We start from the raw sequence: 19,292 nt of genomic DNA on the forward strand, positions 1-19,292 counted from the left end.
CATGACCGAGTGACTTTTGTTGGTCATGTGTGAACGATTATGACAAAACAATAGGACAATACAATATAGTTACTTTGGAACAGTAAATAAATAAATAACATTAATGTCATTGTCAAAAAAATTGGACATGTTAGATTTCACCAACAGCTGTTCGCAACAAATGATTTTTTTTCAGTCAGTCAATTGGCCATGTGCACCAGGTTTCAACTTGTTTTCACCCAGTACATATTCTTACCAACTATCTCTATAGTTTATTCAGTCGATAATGATCTATGCAAATTAATTTTCACACAATTTCCCCCAACAAATTGATATGCAGGACTACATTGATATACAGGATTGGAACTAAAAAAAGGTCCAATATTATGCATGTAGACCCCAATGAATTCACTTATTACTGATAAAATAATGTATGCATATTTTTCATGATCAAGTTCAATGTGTATTTTTTTTTTGTCTTTCGTACAGATGACACTTAGGAAACTAGCCGAGTGTTCTGGTGGCAGGTACCATGTCTATGCATCAACATGTGAAGTAAGTTAACTTGACAGACACTGATAGCGTGCAAACATATGAAATGATATCTTTTATCTTAGTGCACTATGAACATAAATCAACAATACTATCAGATGAAACAAGGTAGATTTAAAGTCAAAATGGTTTATTTGTGTTCATAGTGAGATAAAATGTATCATTATAGAGGCTTGAACGCTACCAGTGCCTGTATTTTGTTTTTATCTAATTTGTAACCATAACTCTGTGAGACATAAAAATGTGCTGCCTAATTGAAACGCTATAGTCACTCTGGTTTGGTAGTATAGCTACTAGGATAGTTCAGGAAGATGTGCTTTAATTTATTTCAGATTGTATCTTGCACAAACCAAGTTATACACATTCAAACTAAAAGTACAAGATTTATATTTTGGTCGTTCTCTGTCACAGCAATTCAAATCGACATTGCTTGAGTCTATTTTTCCTTACCTAAGCTTACACAGGTATAATTGTATTATTGCCAATATTTGACTTCTTTCAGCCAAGGAAAGTATGAGTGACATAAGGGGCCTTAGTTGTCCATTACTGCTTGATGAGTAGTGACAAACCCCTTATGTCGTGAGTATTAATTGCCTGTTTTGCCTAGAGTGTAAATATGTATTGCATGACTATCTGTTGTTTTTTAACAGGAACAAATCTATACTGGTACTGACATCACACACCTGTTACGGGAAATCAAGAAATCACAAGATGTTATCAATAAGATAAAAGAAATGAGGCAAGGCATGATGGGAGATGCTCTTGTCAGCATTCTGAATGAGGTAAGTTAGAATTGCTTGATAGATAAATAATTCTGAGTGGATGTTTTCAGGAAATAAGACAAAGTGTGATGGGAGGTGGCCTTGTCAGCATACTGAATGTGGTAAGCTAGTGTTCTGTAATGGGAAGGAAATTCTAAACCAGGAATTGTTGCAAGGCATGATGGGAGGTGCCCTTGTCAGCATACTGAATGTGGTGAGCTAGTGTTCTGTAAAGGGAAAGAAATTCTAAACCAGGAATTGTTGCAAGGCATGATGGGAGGTGCCCTTGTCAGCATACTGAATGTGGTAAGCTAGTGTTCTGTAAATGGAAAGAAATTCTAAACCAGGAATTGTTGCAAGGCATGATGGGAGGTGCCCTTGTCAGCATACTGAATGTGGTAAGCTAGTGTTCTGTAAAGGGAAAGAAATTCTAAACCAGGAATTGTTGCAAGGCTTGATGGGAGGTGCCCTTATCAGCCTACTGAATGTGGTAAGTTAGAAATGCCGTTTGTCAGTGATATTGTGTATTAAACCACAGACAAGTAAGAAACTTGTTTGTGATTAAACTAAATCTAATAGGACCATCACTACATACACAAGGACTCAGTAGTTTTAATTGACTTTGTGGTGACAAAGAAAACGTTTCTGTACAACTTTACAAACTTGGTCAACATTGTGTTTTGTTCATTACAGATTTCATTGGAGGTCCAGAAACTGCCTGCATCAAGATTTCTACCGAGGCCACCAAATCATGCTGGTGCATTGAACATTGAGATTCCACCATTCCAACCCAAGACATCTGATGACTGGCTGAAGATGAATGGCCTGAGAGCCAAGAAACTAAGTCTCTATCAAATACTAGCTCCAAATGCCTTCACCCCAATTGAAGAATTTATACCAATCATCAAGAAAGTAGTTTCATCAACTGTACATGAAGTGAGTAGTCTAAAAGTAAAAGTTGCAGTGTGAGGTCACTTTTATCGAAAATGGAATTCATTTTGAACTTGTAGTGTTAAAGGTCATGCCATGAAAATAACAAGACTTCAAAGTTTTTTGGTTTTTTGTGTTTTAATCTATGAGATTAAATTAACACCCGAGTAGCTGTAACTGGAATGCTATAATTCTGTAATATTGGTTCTTTTTTTTATACTTTATTTATATTTTTATATTTGCTTAACGCGTAGATCTTGGAGAAGACCTCCAAGTGCTATGCTTACTGTGAAGTGTACCTTTTTTAAAAAAAAAAAAAACTGTTTAAACTTTTGCTGTTACTCTGTTCAAGGAAACTCCAACTCATTCTCAGTTAAATTTGAGAAAGAAAATCAGGGGTCACCATACAAATTTTTGAAATAGAGATGAAAATGTTAACAAAAGTTAGCCATTTTAGAATCCAATATGGCCACCAAATACTGTGTTAATATAAGATTGGCGATTTCCTTAAAAATAAGATGGTGGACAACCAAAATTTCTTTTATTATTTCAAAAGGACCAGGAACAAACTTCCATAGGTCAAGGTTTGGAGAGATTTTAAGAACTTAAAATTTCAGTGAGATTTGTCCTTAAGGAACATTTATCTCCAGTGACCAAATTAACCCATCAACATCTTATAAATGTAATTGACAGAGAAATCAAGATTAGACATTTATTATTATCATAATATATGGTAGCAATTGTGTTAATGAAAAAATTCTTGTTATTGCATCAACAGAAAGCCATGGCTCAATTCCAGTGGCATGATGGAACATTGAAAAATGTTCATGTTGATCCAACTCAGCTGTATGACTATCAAAAGAAACTAGCCACTGCAGTCAAACTGTATGAGAAGAGAGTTGATTGGCTGTCCAGGAGTTCCAGAAGAATATTTGGAACCATCGTAGAAAAAAGGTAGGAGTGTTTTTGTTTTTTGTAAAGGCCAAACAACATGATCTCTCGAAGTCATTTCCAAGGAAATTTACCTGATGAAAACGTCCATGTAACTGTGCTTGGTTTCTACCTATGCACACTGTGAACTGTGCTTGTTTTCCACATAACTGTGCTCGGTTTGTATCGAATTTGGTAACTTTGAATTATGAAAACCTTTTTATGTTTATTTTGACAGGGTTATTATTCTGGTTGACTTGTCGTGTGCCAACACCAACTATTTAGTACATATACAACACTCACTTAGAATGCTACTGGAACAACAACTGGCTAACAAAGAGTACTTCAATATCATTGGGTGAGTATCGGTAATGAATTAAAAAGCAATTTTTAATAAATGTTCATGGCAAAGAACAGAAAATTCATCTTTATCTGAATTCATTTTACTGGCACTGTGTAACAGTACAACTTGATAATCTACTAACAGTGTACTTTCTTTGTGTATGTAGGTTTGGCAGTGAGCCTGTTGGTTGGAAAACTGGCATGCAAGAACCCTCAGAGCAGAATCTGCAGTCTTGTTGGAGGTATGTGTCAGTGAATGTTTTATATATATATATATATATATATGGGGTCCTAACTATGCAATCATGTGTGTCTATTCTAAGCCAACTGTACCTGTAACCCCCTAGGTCAATAAAAAAAAGGATCATATGTACTGTATAGATAGGCCGCTTTTCTAAATTTATGCCAGTATTTCATAGATGGTATAATTAATAATAATAATATTTATTCGTCCAAATAAATTCGGAAATTTGTTGAATGGTTGCCACAAGAGCAGCACCCTAGTGCCCTAGTGTTAAAGAGGAGGAAACCTGAGTACCCTGGGAAAATCTGCATAGACCTGGTTAAATTTTGATCAAACCCAGCCAATGCTTGGCGGGTTTGAACCCAGACTGCAGGGTTAAGAGGGATACAAGCTAACTGCTCAGCCACTGACAACCCATACATATTTCATGCAATTCATAAATGGGATACCCACAGTATACAAGGATGGCTCCCCCTGAGTTAGTCTAGATGCTACACGTGGTATCAAATCAGATCTGCACCCTCTGTAGTGTAATGAAAACATCTTGCACCAAAAGTTGTTCATGTAAATGAGTAAACCTCAACTGTTATATTGATGTAAACTATGTATAAGTAACATCCTGAGCTGACAAGTATACCATATTTGGACATTATGTAACTGTCCACAATAAACACTAACTTATTATTGGGCAGAATTCTATGCTTGATTATTAACAAAGACACGATGTTGTTGACTATGTGGATGGATTCGGTTGAATTTGAAATGTCATCTCAGGACTTCATTGAGCTAGCCGTAAAGAGAGATCTTGAGGTCCGATGCCACGGATGTTACTAGACAATACCCAAGTCGAATTCATCACTAAATAAGTGAAATGTCAAAGTAAGTGAAGTGAGATAAGATCAACAAGTACTGAATCTTTTTCTATTGTTATACAGGTGGATTCTTGGTCTAGAATGTGGAGGTAGTAGGAACTTTATGTCAGCTTTGAGGATGGCATTGGAGAATGAAGAAGATCAGAAATACAACAGAAGTAAGTCCTCACACGATGTATAATTTGTATGAAAGGAGCACTATTAGAAAAGGAACCCTGGCCAGTAGTTTTGCATCCCACAAATCAAAGAACGATGACAACATGAGATTTAGATTGTTGTAGATTAAACTTTATAATTCTGTTTTGCCCCAGTGAACTTACTATTTTTAACCAATCAAAGTACTGACAAGAGGCTATATGATTATGATTAACATTATACCAGTAACTTGAGGAGCCTTGTGACAAAATACAATACAAGTGTCATATGTGGCCTTATGGCTATATTTAAAATACACGGGTGACATATTAGGGGACATGACTTGGTGAAATACAAGTGTCATAGGGGCTTGTGACTGAGTGAAATGCAAGTGACATAAGGGGCATGACTTAATGAAATACACATGACATAAGGGGCCTATGACTTAATGAAATACAACTAAGGGGCCTATGACTGAGTGAAATACAGGTGACATAATTGGCCTATGACTGAGTGAAATACAGGTAACATAAGGGGCTTAGGTTATGACTGAGTGAAATACAGGTGACATGAGGGGGCTTGACTGAGTGAAATACAAGTGACATAACAGGCCTCTGACTGATTAAAATACAGGTGACATAAGGGGGCTGGACTGAGTGAAATACAAGTGATGTAAAGGACCTTTTGATGTCAGTGAAATACAAGTGATGGAGGGACCTTTAAAGACTTTGGAGATAACATAAGTAACAAAAAGGGCCTTTTATGGCCGAGGAAAAAATGCAAATGACACAAGGGGCCTTATGATGGATTGGTATGCTACCAGTAGTGACATTAGGCTTACAATGAGTTTAGTGATTTATTTCAACAAATTATCTACCAAACATACCATCATCTTCTGTTATTGTTTTGTATCTTTAAAAAACTGCTATTTCTATTTCCCCATTCAGTTGTTGAAGGCATGTACTTATTCACTAGCGGTGTACCAGATCAGATGACTGATGTTGTGTGTTCCTACGTTTCTGAAGCCACAGCAGGACACTCAGTCAAACTTCACACAACACTGTTTAATGTAGATGACTATGATATGAATGGCGCCATCCCGGGTCGCTATGCCAACATCACAAAGACAGCTGACTGTTTGCGTACCATGGCACATGTCAGTGGTGGTCGATTTCATTGGTTCAGAGAGACTGGTATCATTGAAAGTGACGATATCAAGATTATCTTGAGTGAAATGGACAAAGCTGTCAATTACTCCCAGAAAGTAAGTTTACATATTTTTTCAGGATTTTTGTACATATCACTACTTTTATGAATAATTAACAATAGGTATTAGACAAAACAGAGACATGAATATGTGTCCGCAAAACTCAACTACTAGGCTAAAATAAACAATTTTAGAAGTATTTATTCCGTTTACCAGTTGTCAAGTCAGCTAAATGTCAAAAAAAAAATATTTTATATGTACAGACTTTAGTTGGAGTTTCATTTCGCTGAGATATTCACATAAAGTTTGGGAACATCGCATAAAAAATATTGCTACAGTGTGTATATAATGAGAAATTGTTTTATATCTTTCAGTGTGCAATGTTAGTAGACTCTGTCAAGAAGAGATCACTTGATTATGTAAGTATTCAATTATTGATGACAAAGTGACTCAACAAAATGATTACTGACTCAGTGTAGTTATACTTTTTTTTCACTGATTAATTTAGTTGACTATGTATAAAGTCTTTTCCAGTGGCAATACTTGTAAATCCTTGCTAACGTACTTTACAAGTTATCATATTTCTGTATTCAACTGTTATGACAGGTGACAACAACAGTTGCACTGAATATTACAAGCCATACAGATGAGATATTTACAAGTAGTGTCTACGCTCCCTTGCATTGTCTGTCAAATTAAAGTGTACCTGACATATTCTGAATTGCTATATTCTGACAAATTTTTCATGTCAATATATATTTTCCAAATTTGGTTGAAAGTTTGATATTGAAGATCAGCAGTCACTATGATGAAGACCCCCCCCCCCCCCACACACACGAACGAATGAAGTTCATTTATTGAGCTTGTGTTACATAATGTAACATTGTGTGATCATAGATAGTGCATTGACTGTGTCTCCCATTACAGCTACAAGGTGACTCCAGCAGTAGTACTGAAATGAAGATGTTACCACTCAGACCGTCCTCTGCGAAGAAGAAGCAATTCATCCCACCCAAACACACAGGACTGACGCTTGCTAGACTGGTAAGCTAGTTGGCTTTCACCTCAATCTTTAAAATTATGGAATAGTTAATACGTATGGTCTGGCTTTGAGGGAACTTGCAGATGTCTAGTTACCCCAAGAGCTGTTATATGTTAACAAAAGTCTGCAAACATGTCTTTTGAAAACCTGCCTTTCTCCATGTGAATGCTAAATCTTACCATTTAGCTTTGAACCCCTTCACTGACAAACTACAAATTATACACAGTAGTCACATAATGCATATGAAATTTGATTGTTAGCATACTAGTAGTACATATATCCTAAATTTGGATCATTCTGATGTCTTCAGTTATGTAGTGTTTGATTTGAACAGTGTTCTCCCCATTATAGAGAAAGCGCAGTGCAAACACCATCCTTGCCATCTAGGCCACCATGCGTGGTAGGTTTCTACCGTGTTTCAAACGTGTTCTACCACCCTTAAGTTTTAGTAATTTTTGAATGACAAAATCATAATAATACTTTCACATGAAGAGAAATGGCTGATCCCAGTGTGTATGTTTGTATGTGTTAAAATAAACGTGTCACAGTTTGTTCCAGTGTTGAAGACACATTATATGCTGATCACTATGCAAATCAATATGCCATGTTATATCTATATGTAAATTATTATGCAAATTAGCCATCATCCTTGCAATCTATCCTGGAGAGAACACTGTTGTACTGTGTATTATTTTCTATTCCTACCAGCAGATTATCTCTATTGTATAATTACTATATGTCTTAGCACACATGGTATAGCAGACAAAAGACAACATATTGAAACAAGCATGTCTTGGTAATTTGTTCGTATGTTTATCATCACTGAAAGGCTAGTGATATTTGAGAAGATAGCAACTTTTGATTTTTACACAACCCAGTCTGTTTATCCAATCTTGATTTTTAAATTGATCATTCATCCAAATTAAGACAAGAAGTTTGTGTTCTATATGTGTTGCATCAAACTTTTGATCCAAACACAAAACTTGAAAATTGTTACCGGGCAACACATTGAATTTACCAACACAGATGTAAACTTTCAGTTGAAGTTTGTGTTCTGATTTAATTTGTGTTTTCGGTCCGTCTACACTTGACAGCAAATCACAGAAAACAAAGAAAAAGAGAAGGAAAAAGAGCAGAGCAATGGAAGAATGTTGGCATGGAGACCAGCTAGTGCCAATAGGAAAGATCTGATTCCAGCACGTAAGTTTTAACATATAGATACATCAAATAAGCCCTATAGCGGAAAGTCAATTTGCTACAGTTAACACTACGACGCACTTCATTGGGCATTGAGTTGGCAACAGCAGCCAATCAGGTTATCCGATTGAGGACAATCTAAATATATGAGTTTCAATGAGGTTCATTCAAGGAACATGACAGAGAGATAGATATCTTAGTCGTAATGTCTTAAAATTATTGAAGATTAGTGTCAGTCTTTTACCTTATATCTTATCAGTTTTCTTTTTTTGTTTTGTTTATTTTTTACTGATCACAGCACCCAATGATGGTAGACCCTCGTCAGCCAAGGGTAGACCGACAGACAAGAAAGTCAAACGTTGTAATGCAGGGTACAAAATACGGCCGTCAAATGAAGTCTTCTACACTGAAGACAGAAATAACGTTGGCGTCGTCTACAGACAATATCCTGACATCTTACACAAGAAGAAGAGTGTACGCAAAACAATCCCTCATCCCATTATTCCAGAGAAAGAAGATGCAGTTAGTTCTAAAGAGGTTTGTTTCCTAAAATTCACCAGATTTCTAACTTGATAGATGTGGTGAAAGCTAGTCAAATTGTAGGTATTGCATTTGCTGAGATGTGAAAAAGCTTGCCAGAGACTCCTATGTACCTTTTTTTTTTACTTTAAAAAACAACCAAAAATTGTGCTGGGAATTGCTCTAAGCGATTTTCTTTTTTATGAAGACATACATGCGATTTATATCTTTCTTTTTTTTTTAAATAACAATTTCTATACTTCTCTTTTGGCAGTGGTTAAGGAAGTACTGTTTGGCCAAGATGAGGCTGGATTTGAATAAATTAGTGTCTGGTCCTGACTGTACCCATGTCAAGAAACATGTGGGTACTCTGAGTAAAAATGTCGCCGCAAAGTAAGTTTATGCAGCTGTTACTGACATCTTTTAAAATGGGCTACTGTTACAAAACAATTTTAACACTACAAGAATTGCTAGCACCATATACAATTAAGGTTTTAGCATAAATTGTACAAACAGGGGTGGTCAAACTTGTAACATGAATATACATATCACCGTGTATACTTATGATCATGGTTTGATTCTTGTCACTGTCTGATTTTTTCATCTGATGATAAATTCCCAAGATCAAATAATTACCCTGATCAAGCCTCTGTTAATTCAAATAATTTTCTGACATTTGTAAAATATATTATCAGTACTACCCCTGTAACATTTAATTAACTTCAACTTTAGCATAGAACTATTAATGGTCACTTTCTCTCACTATAGTACTAATGATGGAACACCAACATCGAATTCATCCAAGATAAGTGTTTTCATCTTTGTAACTACTAAAAGCCATATCTTGTTATTGTTTCTACATTACAGATACTGTACTATATTTCCAAGTGTCAACATCAAAGTAAGTCAATTATCTCTCGTGTTATTTTTACTGCGGCCACCCGATGTCACATCAGAAGCACCCAATTACAAGGCGCAAATCCTTGCCGACACAACCCACATAAAGAGATGTTTTAAACTGAAGGGAATAAGCACCCAGGAGTCATGAATATTCATTGTTCATTTGCCCAAAGCAAAGATACCTTATAAAGGAGCAAGAGCAAAATGCTGCTTCTCTGAAATCACAAGTAATTGTAGGTGATGTCAAATCATGAAATGACTCTCCAGAACCCATAGGTTATAAAACTGTCTTAATTTCCTGGAGTGGCATTCCTCGTTAATTATCAGATATGTGCGTTAACCTGTAGCTGTTGTGACTTATTTACCTCAGGGTGCAGTGAAGCATCTACAGCTACAAGCACATGAACTGATAGAGTATGAAGAACAACTAGAATTAGTGGTGAGACGGTACTTGAAGAGACTGCAGTGGTTACTGAGCGGTAGTCGTAGAGTGTTTGGTACAGTCACAGAGAAGAGCGTTACAGTGGCAGTCGATACATCAGGTTCTATGGTATCACACATGGATGAATTGGTCAGAGAACTTGTCTCTCTGATCTGGGATCAGTTCAAACGTGGTGACATCAAGTAAGTTCTGCGATGACGTGGATGTATGTTTGGGGGCATATTACTACAATTGTCACCTTACCTCAAACAAAGGCCAAAAGTAGAAAGAGCGATAGGGTTTTGGTGATTATGAAAAACTAGGATATCTCATCAATAGAAATTGCATTTTTTTTTTTGTGGTAATGAGACTCACTAGTTTTGATCTGGAAACCATTGGTATCCAAGTGATTTTAATTAAAACCAACACAAAGTGAAACAAATTAGTTAATTTTTAAAGATAATCACCAAATGCTGTACATTTGTACATCAACTAAGCACTCTTTGTTCATGGCGAAGTGAAAACTGTTACACTTAGGAACACTTTAAGAAGCTTTACAAGAAAATGATGGCCTCTCCAGTATAGTGTTAGATTTATGGCAAAGGTTTATCGAAATGCAAGATGAATACTACCAAACTAATGAGGACTATAAAAATAATTGTTTGGTTACAGTTACCCGACCCCCACCTAATTTTTCACTGCCGACCCTAAACTTTCGTTTTTTTACGTATTCGAGAAAATGATAAAGAAATCATGAAAATTGTGAAGTCTTGCAAAAAAATAGAGGATGCAGAAACTGACATCAACTTAAAAAGACAATATAAAACTGTTCTTCCAATCTGTAACGGTTGTATATCTGATGAGAAGAAACCAATAACACAGAGACCATATGGAAAACAATGGAAAACATAACTACCTGAACTAGACACTCACACATGAAAAAAATAACTGAATAAAATAAAATAACAAATCTACTTACCCCACCTATTTTAAAATTGAGTGTAACAATTTTTTTTTAGGCCTTAGTAGAAACTAAATGTAGCAGGGATAAATGTTGTGATGCTAAACAGAAACACTTTGTCAAACAGATTTAGAAATTCTTTTTGCATCAATTTTCAAAAAAGCTGACAAGCATTCTCCTCAGTTATGTTGTGTTTCCAAAGCATATTTTGCAGTATAGAAGTTGTGACGAATATATAATTGTTAAATTTTCACTGACCTTTACTATTTTCTCATATTTGTTTCAGATTCAACATCATTCGTTTCTCTGGTAATGTGGAGAAGTGGCGTCCAGTGGCAGTAAAACCAACAGATGAGAACTGTCATGATGCAGTGAGATGGGTGTCGTCATTTGTTGCCGGTGGCAACACATGTACATTAGAGGCTCTCCACGTGAGTATACAACATGTATTGTATATGTCTCAACCACTACATCATTTAATGGTCAGATACTTGTGAAAAATTCTTGATTTTGGTACATATTCTATAAATTTTTATCAATAAAATGACTGTCCTCTATTTCACCTCCATAATTAAAAAAGTAAAATTAATGATATTTTAAATTAACGAATAGTGGTTTTCTTTATAAAGTCATTGATCATAGAATGAAAAATGATTTGTCCAGCTAAGACATCAGGCATCCGCCTTGATTCTAACCTTTGACCCAAGTCATGCACACACACCCTCACCTTTGACCTATATTGAATATGTGTGTTGACAGGAGGCGTTCCAAGACAGCCACATAAATGGTGTATATGTACTAACAGATGGTAAACCAGACACCAGTACATCCATGGTTTTGAGAGAGATTGCCAGAATCAACACTGTCAGGGGTATGAAGATACACACTATCTCATTCAATTGTGAAGACGAGTAAGTCATATCTCAATACCTAGTTTCACTGTTTTGCATCACATTGTATTACATTCAGTACTATCTTCTTTTCTTAACATTTCATGGCAAATGTTAAAGCTGGACTAGCTGTGACCGGAACGTTTAAAAAAAAAAAATGTTTTGTTAGGTACAATAACTTACTTGTAAAATTGTACACCATAAACAGTATTGCATAACCTGTGGGTAAACTTATTTGTGTAGCAGTATACACAATTATAAAGTCAAATTGATTTTTAGGTCCCCCCAAAAAAAACAGCGCCCTCAACGGCGATCATGATTTCCACCTGTTTCTGTACTGCTTATGGATAATGTGATTAACGCATGCAATGTCAAATTATTGGTATTTTGACAATTTTTAGTGAATTTTATTGTGGCTGCCTGATCAAATAAGGATACTCCAGTTACAAACTAGTCCAGTTTTAACATGGTGACAAATTCAAAACCGTGCTTTCGCTCAAAATTTAAACTTGCCACTACACTACCTACAGATAGATAATATTGACCACGAATTAACACATACAATGAATTTTTTATAAGTAATCAACCAATTTTTAGTGAATATATCTATGGTTATTTGATGAAAAAAATGTCCGAGTTGCAGCTAGTGCAGGTTTGATATCATTATTGAGACTCAATTTATTGAAATAGTTGCTCCTTCCATTCTTTGATGGGTTTTTAAAGTTTGAGGAACTCATCAGGTGATTTTACACTAATTTTGTTGACCAGTCCTTATGCTCTCTTCGCTTTGCCCTTGTACAACTGCCAACGTCAGACCATGGACAAACAGAAACTGGTACAAACAGGGAACTGAATTGAATTACATATAATAAAACTTGACACAGTATGTTGGAAGTACAGAGGCTTGTACTGTATTACATTCCATCATGTGATAAGAACAGTTTTATGGCCACTTTACATAGTAGTTTATGGTCACAAACAAATTTCTAGGTCCCCTGCCATTTCATATACACATGAAGAGGCCATAAAACTGTTCCTATCAAACCATGAAATGTAATACAAGCCTCTGCTGTTCCAGCATGCTAGCCAAGTGTTATCAATCCAATTCATTTGGTTACTTTCCCAGTTTGTAACACTAACAGTTTCCATTCATGCACGGCCTGTTACAAAGAAGACTCTATAGGCAGGCTGACTGTGTTTCGTTTTCATTTCATTTCATGACTGTCATACTATTGGACGAGAAATTCACTCTCTCTTTTTTTCAATATTAGACATTTTACGCTTTGTTATTTATACTTCATTTCAGAATTGCCAATACCTTCCTGAGGCAGTTAGCTGCCATGACAAGGGGTCGATTTCATCGTTGCAGTGCAGAGAGAGATGGACAACTCTTTGCCCATAAGTTATTATCAGAAGGTTTTGATGACCCAGAGGTGAGTTAATGGATTCCTACAAGAAATGTTTTCACTCAACATTTGATCGAAAAGAATTTTATAATGAGAATATGTCAATTTTTGTATGATAAAAGAATTTGATATCATAGCTTAAATTGTAAGATATGCCGATGTGTGAGGGCGCCCTGCCATTGTGTACTATACAGACTATAATCATTATTATGGTCACAATGCAAACAGATGCTTTTATTCTCAAATCATGAATTTTTAATTTTTCTTGCTTTACAACTTTGACTTGATATGTTCTGTTCCTCAGCGTCCCGAGATTCCTATATTTGAAGGGGATGACTTACGAGCTTTGGGAGGAGAGATTGCCTTGGCTAGGAAGTATCTGCAACAATCACACTCATACAGAGCTCTCTATGCAGAGCTACCAAAACCACATGAGAAAGACTTGAGTACATTGAAGAAAGGTATGTCTGAAGGTAAATGGCTTTCTTTGTGTTCACCCAATAGCTGCTGTAACTCAAATCGCCTATTTTCTTGAATTTTTACCTTTTGAAAAGTACACAGCTTGACTGTAAACAATGTCATTCTTATTAGCCAAATTACCTTGATTGCAGGCTTGTCAAAATAATATGACAGAATCCCATGACACGTGAGTGCAAGTGTGGCGTATTCAGGGGTACTTGCACAAGTGCTTGCAGTGTTCTTTGTGCGCCCGTACTTGCACGAGCGTAGTGCACGAGTTCAAAAACCCCTGAGTACCCACTCTGGAACTCACAAGCCATGGGGTTCTGTTATTAGTACATACATGTATCTGAAATGGCAATGTGATTTTGTGTGTAGTGAACGATTGCATCCTCATTTGCATGCAGGTATGCAATATTGTTTTGCACTGCAGTGAAAATACCACTAGTATGCACATGCACCAAGTGCAAGTAATCTCTATAGTACACTTGTTATACTTGTAATTATGTGGGGTGCTAAAAAGGGTTGTTAACTGGATAGCCAGACATGTTGCATTGAGCAGAACATCACAGATAATATGAAAATATGTAAATATTAAATCATGAAAAGTGTCTTTCTGGTTGCAGCCACGTGAGCTTTAGAATGATACAATAGTGATATAGTGACCCTGACTCTGTGTTTTGTGTAGAATAGGTAAACATGTAGAGTAGTCACTAGACTATACAAAATAATATACATTAATTTTGTATATAAACTAGGGAGTTAGGGTTATGGTTTGGTTGAGCATAAGACTAGGCTTAGACTCCCTAGCATAATGTGGTTTATATCGCCTGAGATGGATGGACTAATGTTTTACATGTGGCCCATATTAGAAGCAGTTTTTTGCAAAGCATGGAGTATATGTATGTTTGATAGAAAATGACTTGGCTTTAATTTCAGTTACCTAGCAATGATCTCAGCATGAACTCCTACACAGCTAATATTGTTACTCTAAAATGGACTCATTAATTCTTTCATAATTATATCATTTGAACAAGGTTATATTTATAAAACCTAGGAGAATAGGTCTTACCACACGTTGCTCAATGAAATGTCATGTCTAAAATACTGGTACTGGTATGTATGTATGTATGTATGTATGTATGTATGTATGTATGTATGTATGTATGTATGTATGTATGTGTGTGTGTGTGTGTGGGGGGGGGGGTGTTACAAGTGTGTTATGCATGCATGTCTGAGTCAGTGGGTGGGGATATATAATGTCCATACATATTAATGTGACTGTTTCAATTGAAGCCATAATTATTTTCATTATAGAGAGCATAAATCACGAAACCCGACATATTCTAAATCTGAATATCTGATACAAATCATCATGTTTACAACAAGATACTCCCGTACAAATCATATAATCTATATATTATGTTTACCCTCAGGTGAGAAGAACGTATCTACCAGAAGGAGGCCTTTCTCTGCAGGTGCAAGGACATGAGAAATAAGACACATCACCTATCCCTTGTAAGATAAACTTCCTGCTATAACTGCAGCTGGCTGCAATGAGATGTTGTAAATATTCCGATGTCTATATGTCAAGGATACCAGTGACTTTTTGAATCATTCTGATTGGTGTGGCTATAAAGGTCAATGAACTCTACAAGGAACTTTTATTATAGGACAATTCAACTTCACACTCAATCAATTTGTAAACACGTTCAGAAAAAAGATTCTGAAATACCAATCTTTCTTGCAATATTAATGCCACATATCGGTACGTGTAAAGTTCACCTGATATTACCAATTTTATGTTAATGCACCCAAATTGTATATATATGGTATAGAGAGATCGAGTGGCAATTTATGGATTTTCAAAGTAATGAGGACGGTACGTTTTTTTCTGTCAAGACAGTCTTCCGAGGCAGATACACCCTTAGTTCTTGGATGTGTAGTGAATGTCAAGACAGAAGCATGTGATACAATTTTACAAACATAAAATTACGTTTAATGTATAATTATGTACTAGCCGTCCAGAACTAGCTATGAAATATTGACATTCAAGTTATACGCACAGTAATCAGGTTTAGAAATTTAATGAAGAAATTCACTGATATTTGTAATTTTGAGATCATAAAAGATCATGAATTTGGCATAAAAGCTATAGAGCAGGGCATACCTAGTGCTGGGTCAAAGGTCATTGCATATTGGGCACTTCATAGCAAGTTCTGGGTCAGAGGTCGTCGTAATAGCCTATACTGCACTATGTAGAAGTCGTGATAAGCTGTACCCACTAGTTTTTTTTATCTGTGGACATTGTACTTTTTTTCCCCTGTTTACAGGTCACTGAAGGATTTTTACATTTTCTGTAAAAGTTACAATTTCAAAGATACTTTGACAGAACTACAGTGACATAATTCACCTTTATAGAAAATTACACAGGAAATTTTCACACTACTTACGCATTAGATTACAAGGCGAATTTGGTCGGGGGGGGGGGGGGGGGGGGTGCTGCCAAGACTAGAAACCATAGCAGTTAACAGTCCTAAGACGATTGAGCATTTAGACTGGTATGGTTCATTGCAATGTTTGTTTGGTAAACAACTGAAATTGTACCTCAGTCAGATCTCTTTACCTGTGTAGTAGTAGTAGTATGTTTTATTAACAATGTCACAGTCAGCATAATCAACAACGTCATGGTCAGTCAGTATCTTCAACAATGTCACGGTCAGTTAGCACATTTACAACACTTGTTCCTTATCATAAATGTTTATTTTACATCCCATATGAATGCAAATTATACATAGTTTGGCCAATAACAGATCTTCACACACACAAAAAAAACCCCACAACAAACAGAACAAAAATTGGATGTACTTCTGGCAGTAGTGACCAGTGTTTTGGTAATTAAAAGACCGACACATTGTTGCAGAATAGGCTGTAGCTTAGAATCATAGAAATACAAATATATTTTTATATTTTTTTTTTTTTCAAGTGAAAATTTCATATGATTGTAATGTAGATTGATACCATTAGCTTTGATTTCTAAATATTGCCAAAAATTGGAGGAGAATTAATCATAGTACATAAAAGGAAGTAAATATTGTAATTGTCAATTGCCCACCTTTCAAGATATGTGTTTTGGTAAGTTTTATCATATCATTTAATAATGCAAAGAAAGCACACTATTATAAGAAGAAAAAAAAAGTACATTTATTCGGTGTAAATTTTGTTTTATGGTAGATGTGTAGTGTATATCTACATGGATGTAAAAAGTCTTTGAAAAGTAGAAACATATAAAATGTATGCTAAGAGTTTCTATACAGTGAAATAAAGCTGACTTTCTATCAAATTGTATGTATGTCTGAAATATAATGAGAAGTATCGTGATGGATGAAGTCAGTGAACATGACATTCACAAGCCATTAACGGTCCAAGTGCAACAAACCCGCGGGCTTGCCTGACGAAAACGGGTGTCATAAAAGTTGTTTGCATCTCTAAAGCTGTTTGTAGTGTTACTTATAATAGCCTAATAAATTGATAACAACTGATATAAGATGGAGATAAGGTTTGCCTCAATTGACCCACTCCTTAGAAATGATCTTACGCTGTGAACTACACTGTTTACTTGTGTTATGTAAGAGCCCATCATCACATGTGTAAATATTGGTACTCTTTGATAACAAGTGGACTTGCTTCTTTAATGGCTTGTCCCAGTAATGAGAAAAGCATGTTACCACACTGGTAATCGAGACTTCTGTTTACTAAGATAGACGCAGACTAAATCTACTGTTCTTCAAAGTGCTAGATTACACAAGTGGGCGATAGCGGTTCCTCTGTTGTGCGATTCTAATCACCCTGTGATCAAGATAGTGTAAACATTGGAAGTCCCAAAACAGCTCTGCAAGTGCATGGAACTCTAAATAAACTAGTTTTCAGAGACGCTACCCTACTGAGACTATAATTAAACCAACGTCCATTCAATAGCTTATCACGGTTGTATCAACATGTTACCACAAAAGTTGTAGTTTGTGGCTATCTAAGTAAACCGAAGGCTCAATTACCACAGCAATATTTTTTAAACTCTCTCACTTTTTCCCTGAACCATATTCTCTGTCACTAAATTGCCCATTCTATTTTGGCTCGTCTTTTTTTTTTCATTCTCTTTCTATGTCCATCTTACTTCAAGACATGGTCTGGAAGATGAAACAGTGTTAGTATCCAATTGAAAGAAACACATCATGGCTATAGCTTGAGAATGACAAGTGAAAGCACACACACTCCTTCGATCCATCACATATAAGCAAATACAACGCTTAAGGATAATTATTTAGTATTTCAGCTACTCGCCCCACTCACTTTGAATGTTCACATCAGGTGTAAAATACAATGTATTGATTGCTTTAATTATCAGACCAGTAGTGGTAGCTCTAATGTAATCTATCTGTATACAATGTTTACTCATTGGGAAGGTAGACCCTAGTTAAGTTGATGCTATCAGTGAATGAAGTGTCAATAATATTTGCCTATATTCTAATTGTGATACAGTTGGGTTTTGTCTGCTGCCAACACTGTTTACAAATTTGAGTACATTTAGAGTGACCACTACTGGGCTTATAATTAAACTGTTATTTTACACTTGATATGAACATTCTAAGTGAATGGGGCAAGTAGCTGAAACGCTTGTTATCCATTACGCATTGTATGGTGTGTTTGTGTATGTGTGAGGTTTGAGGGAGTTGTTCATGTGTAAGTCCAGTTATAGCATCCAACTTGATAGATTACAAACGAAAAAAAGGCACAGCTTGGATTAGGGTTAATATTAAGGTATGAAAAAGTTTTCAGGCAGAGCTATAGAAAGTTGGTCTAGAACAGAAAAATAATCCTATGTAATCCTTATGAGATCTTGGGCTTTTAAATTTCTGCAATCAAAACGTGCCTCTTCCTAATGAAAGAAAACCCCATGAACATATTTGGTGTACAAGTGGCCGTGGCAGTTTCATGTTGTTAGCTACAGAGTCATAGGTTTTCCCATCAAAACAAGAAAGTTCTTTTTCAATACCAGGTTGCACCTTTCGGAAATAAAAAGTGGAACTTTTAAATGAAAGTCCTTTTTAGTGAGCTTGCAATAGGAAAACAATTACATTGAGGCAACACTAGAGGGCGCTATTCATTGACAGCAAACTGTCTGCTGTTGCATGTAATGGGTTGGGCGTACCCATGAACGGTAAATTGGTATTATCCAAACACATGAATGGTGAACGTCTTTCTTATGTACATAAAGTAGTAAATACGATATCACTGGTGAATAACTGCCATTTTAGAAGGTGAATTGTAAAATGCATGCGAATGGAGAAAATATGACATCAATATTTGCGTTAATGAAAATTGGCAAATTTAAATGCAAAATACACCAAGTCTTTAATACATGAGAGAATGTTTAGAAAGTAGTTCAGTAACTGTTCACATTGTGTTCATTTATAAGGACACTGATTGGTTTGTCATGTAGGGAGGTATAATAAAATCATTTTATAAATCCAAAATCCACAATAAA

At 35.8% G+C, this 19,292-nt stretch overlaps 1 protein-coding gene across 3 annotated transcripts in view; it reads left to right on the top strand.

The window, feature by feature from the left end:
• The window catches only part of LOC144435217 (von Willebrand factor A domain-containing protein 3A-like), a 39,048-nt gene extending 22,820 nt beyond the window's left edge, over positions 1–16,228 (top strand). For 2 of the 3 annotated variants that reach the window (XM_078123799.1, XM_078123801.1), the window contains 20 exons: positions 469–534; positions 1,182–1,313; positions 1,986–2,228; positions 3,001–3,176; positions 3,391–3,510; positions 3,662–3,736; positions 4,674–4,768; positions 5,693–6,009; positions 6,327–6,371; positions 6,880–6,996; positions 8,089–8,194; positions 8,490–8,728; positions 8,985–9,103; positions 9,578–9,611; positions 9,981–10,234; positions 11,279–11,423; positions 11,752–11,903; positions 13,189–13,315; positions 13,593–13,761; positions 15,184–16,228. In XM_078123799.1, coding sequence (XP_077979925.1) covers positions 469–534; positions 1,182–1,313; positions 1,986–2,228; positions 3,001–3,176; positions 3,391–3,510; positions 3,662–3,736; positions 4,674–4,768; positions 5,693–6,009; positions 6,327–6,371; positions 6,880–6,996; positions 8,089–8,194; positions 8,490–8,728; positions 8,985–9,103; positions 9,578–9,611; positions 9,981–10,234; positions 11,279–11,423; positions 11,752–11,903; positions 13,189–13,315; positions 13,593–13,761; positions 15,184–15,239 — 2,787 coding nt within the window. In that variant the 3' untranslated portion in view covers positions 15,240–16,228. The remainder of the gene's footprint in view (positions 1–468; positions 535–1,181; positions 1,314–1,985; positions 2,229–3,000; positions 3,177–3,390; positions 3,511–3,661; positions 3,737–4,673; positions 4,769–5,692; positions 6,010–6,326; positions 6,372–6,879; positions 6,997–8,088; positions 8,195–8,489; positions 8,729–8,984; positions 9,104–9,577; positions 9,612–9,980; positions 10,235–11,278; positions 11,424–11,751; positions 11,904–13,188; positions 13,316–13,592; positions 13,762–15,183) is intronic. The other variant, XM_078123800.1, reaches the window with a different exon arrangement.
• The last annotated feature ends 3,064 nt before the right edge of the window (positions 16,229–19,292 follow it).

Source organism: Glandiceps talaboti, chromosome 5 (genome assembly GCF_964340395.1).
Source record: "Glandiceps talaboti chromosome 5, keGlaTala1.1, whole genome shotgun sequence".
NCBI lineage: Eukaryota > Metazoa > Hemichordata > Enteropneusta > Spengelidae > Glandiceps > Glandiceps talaboti.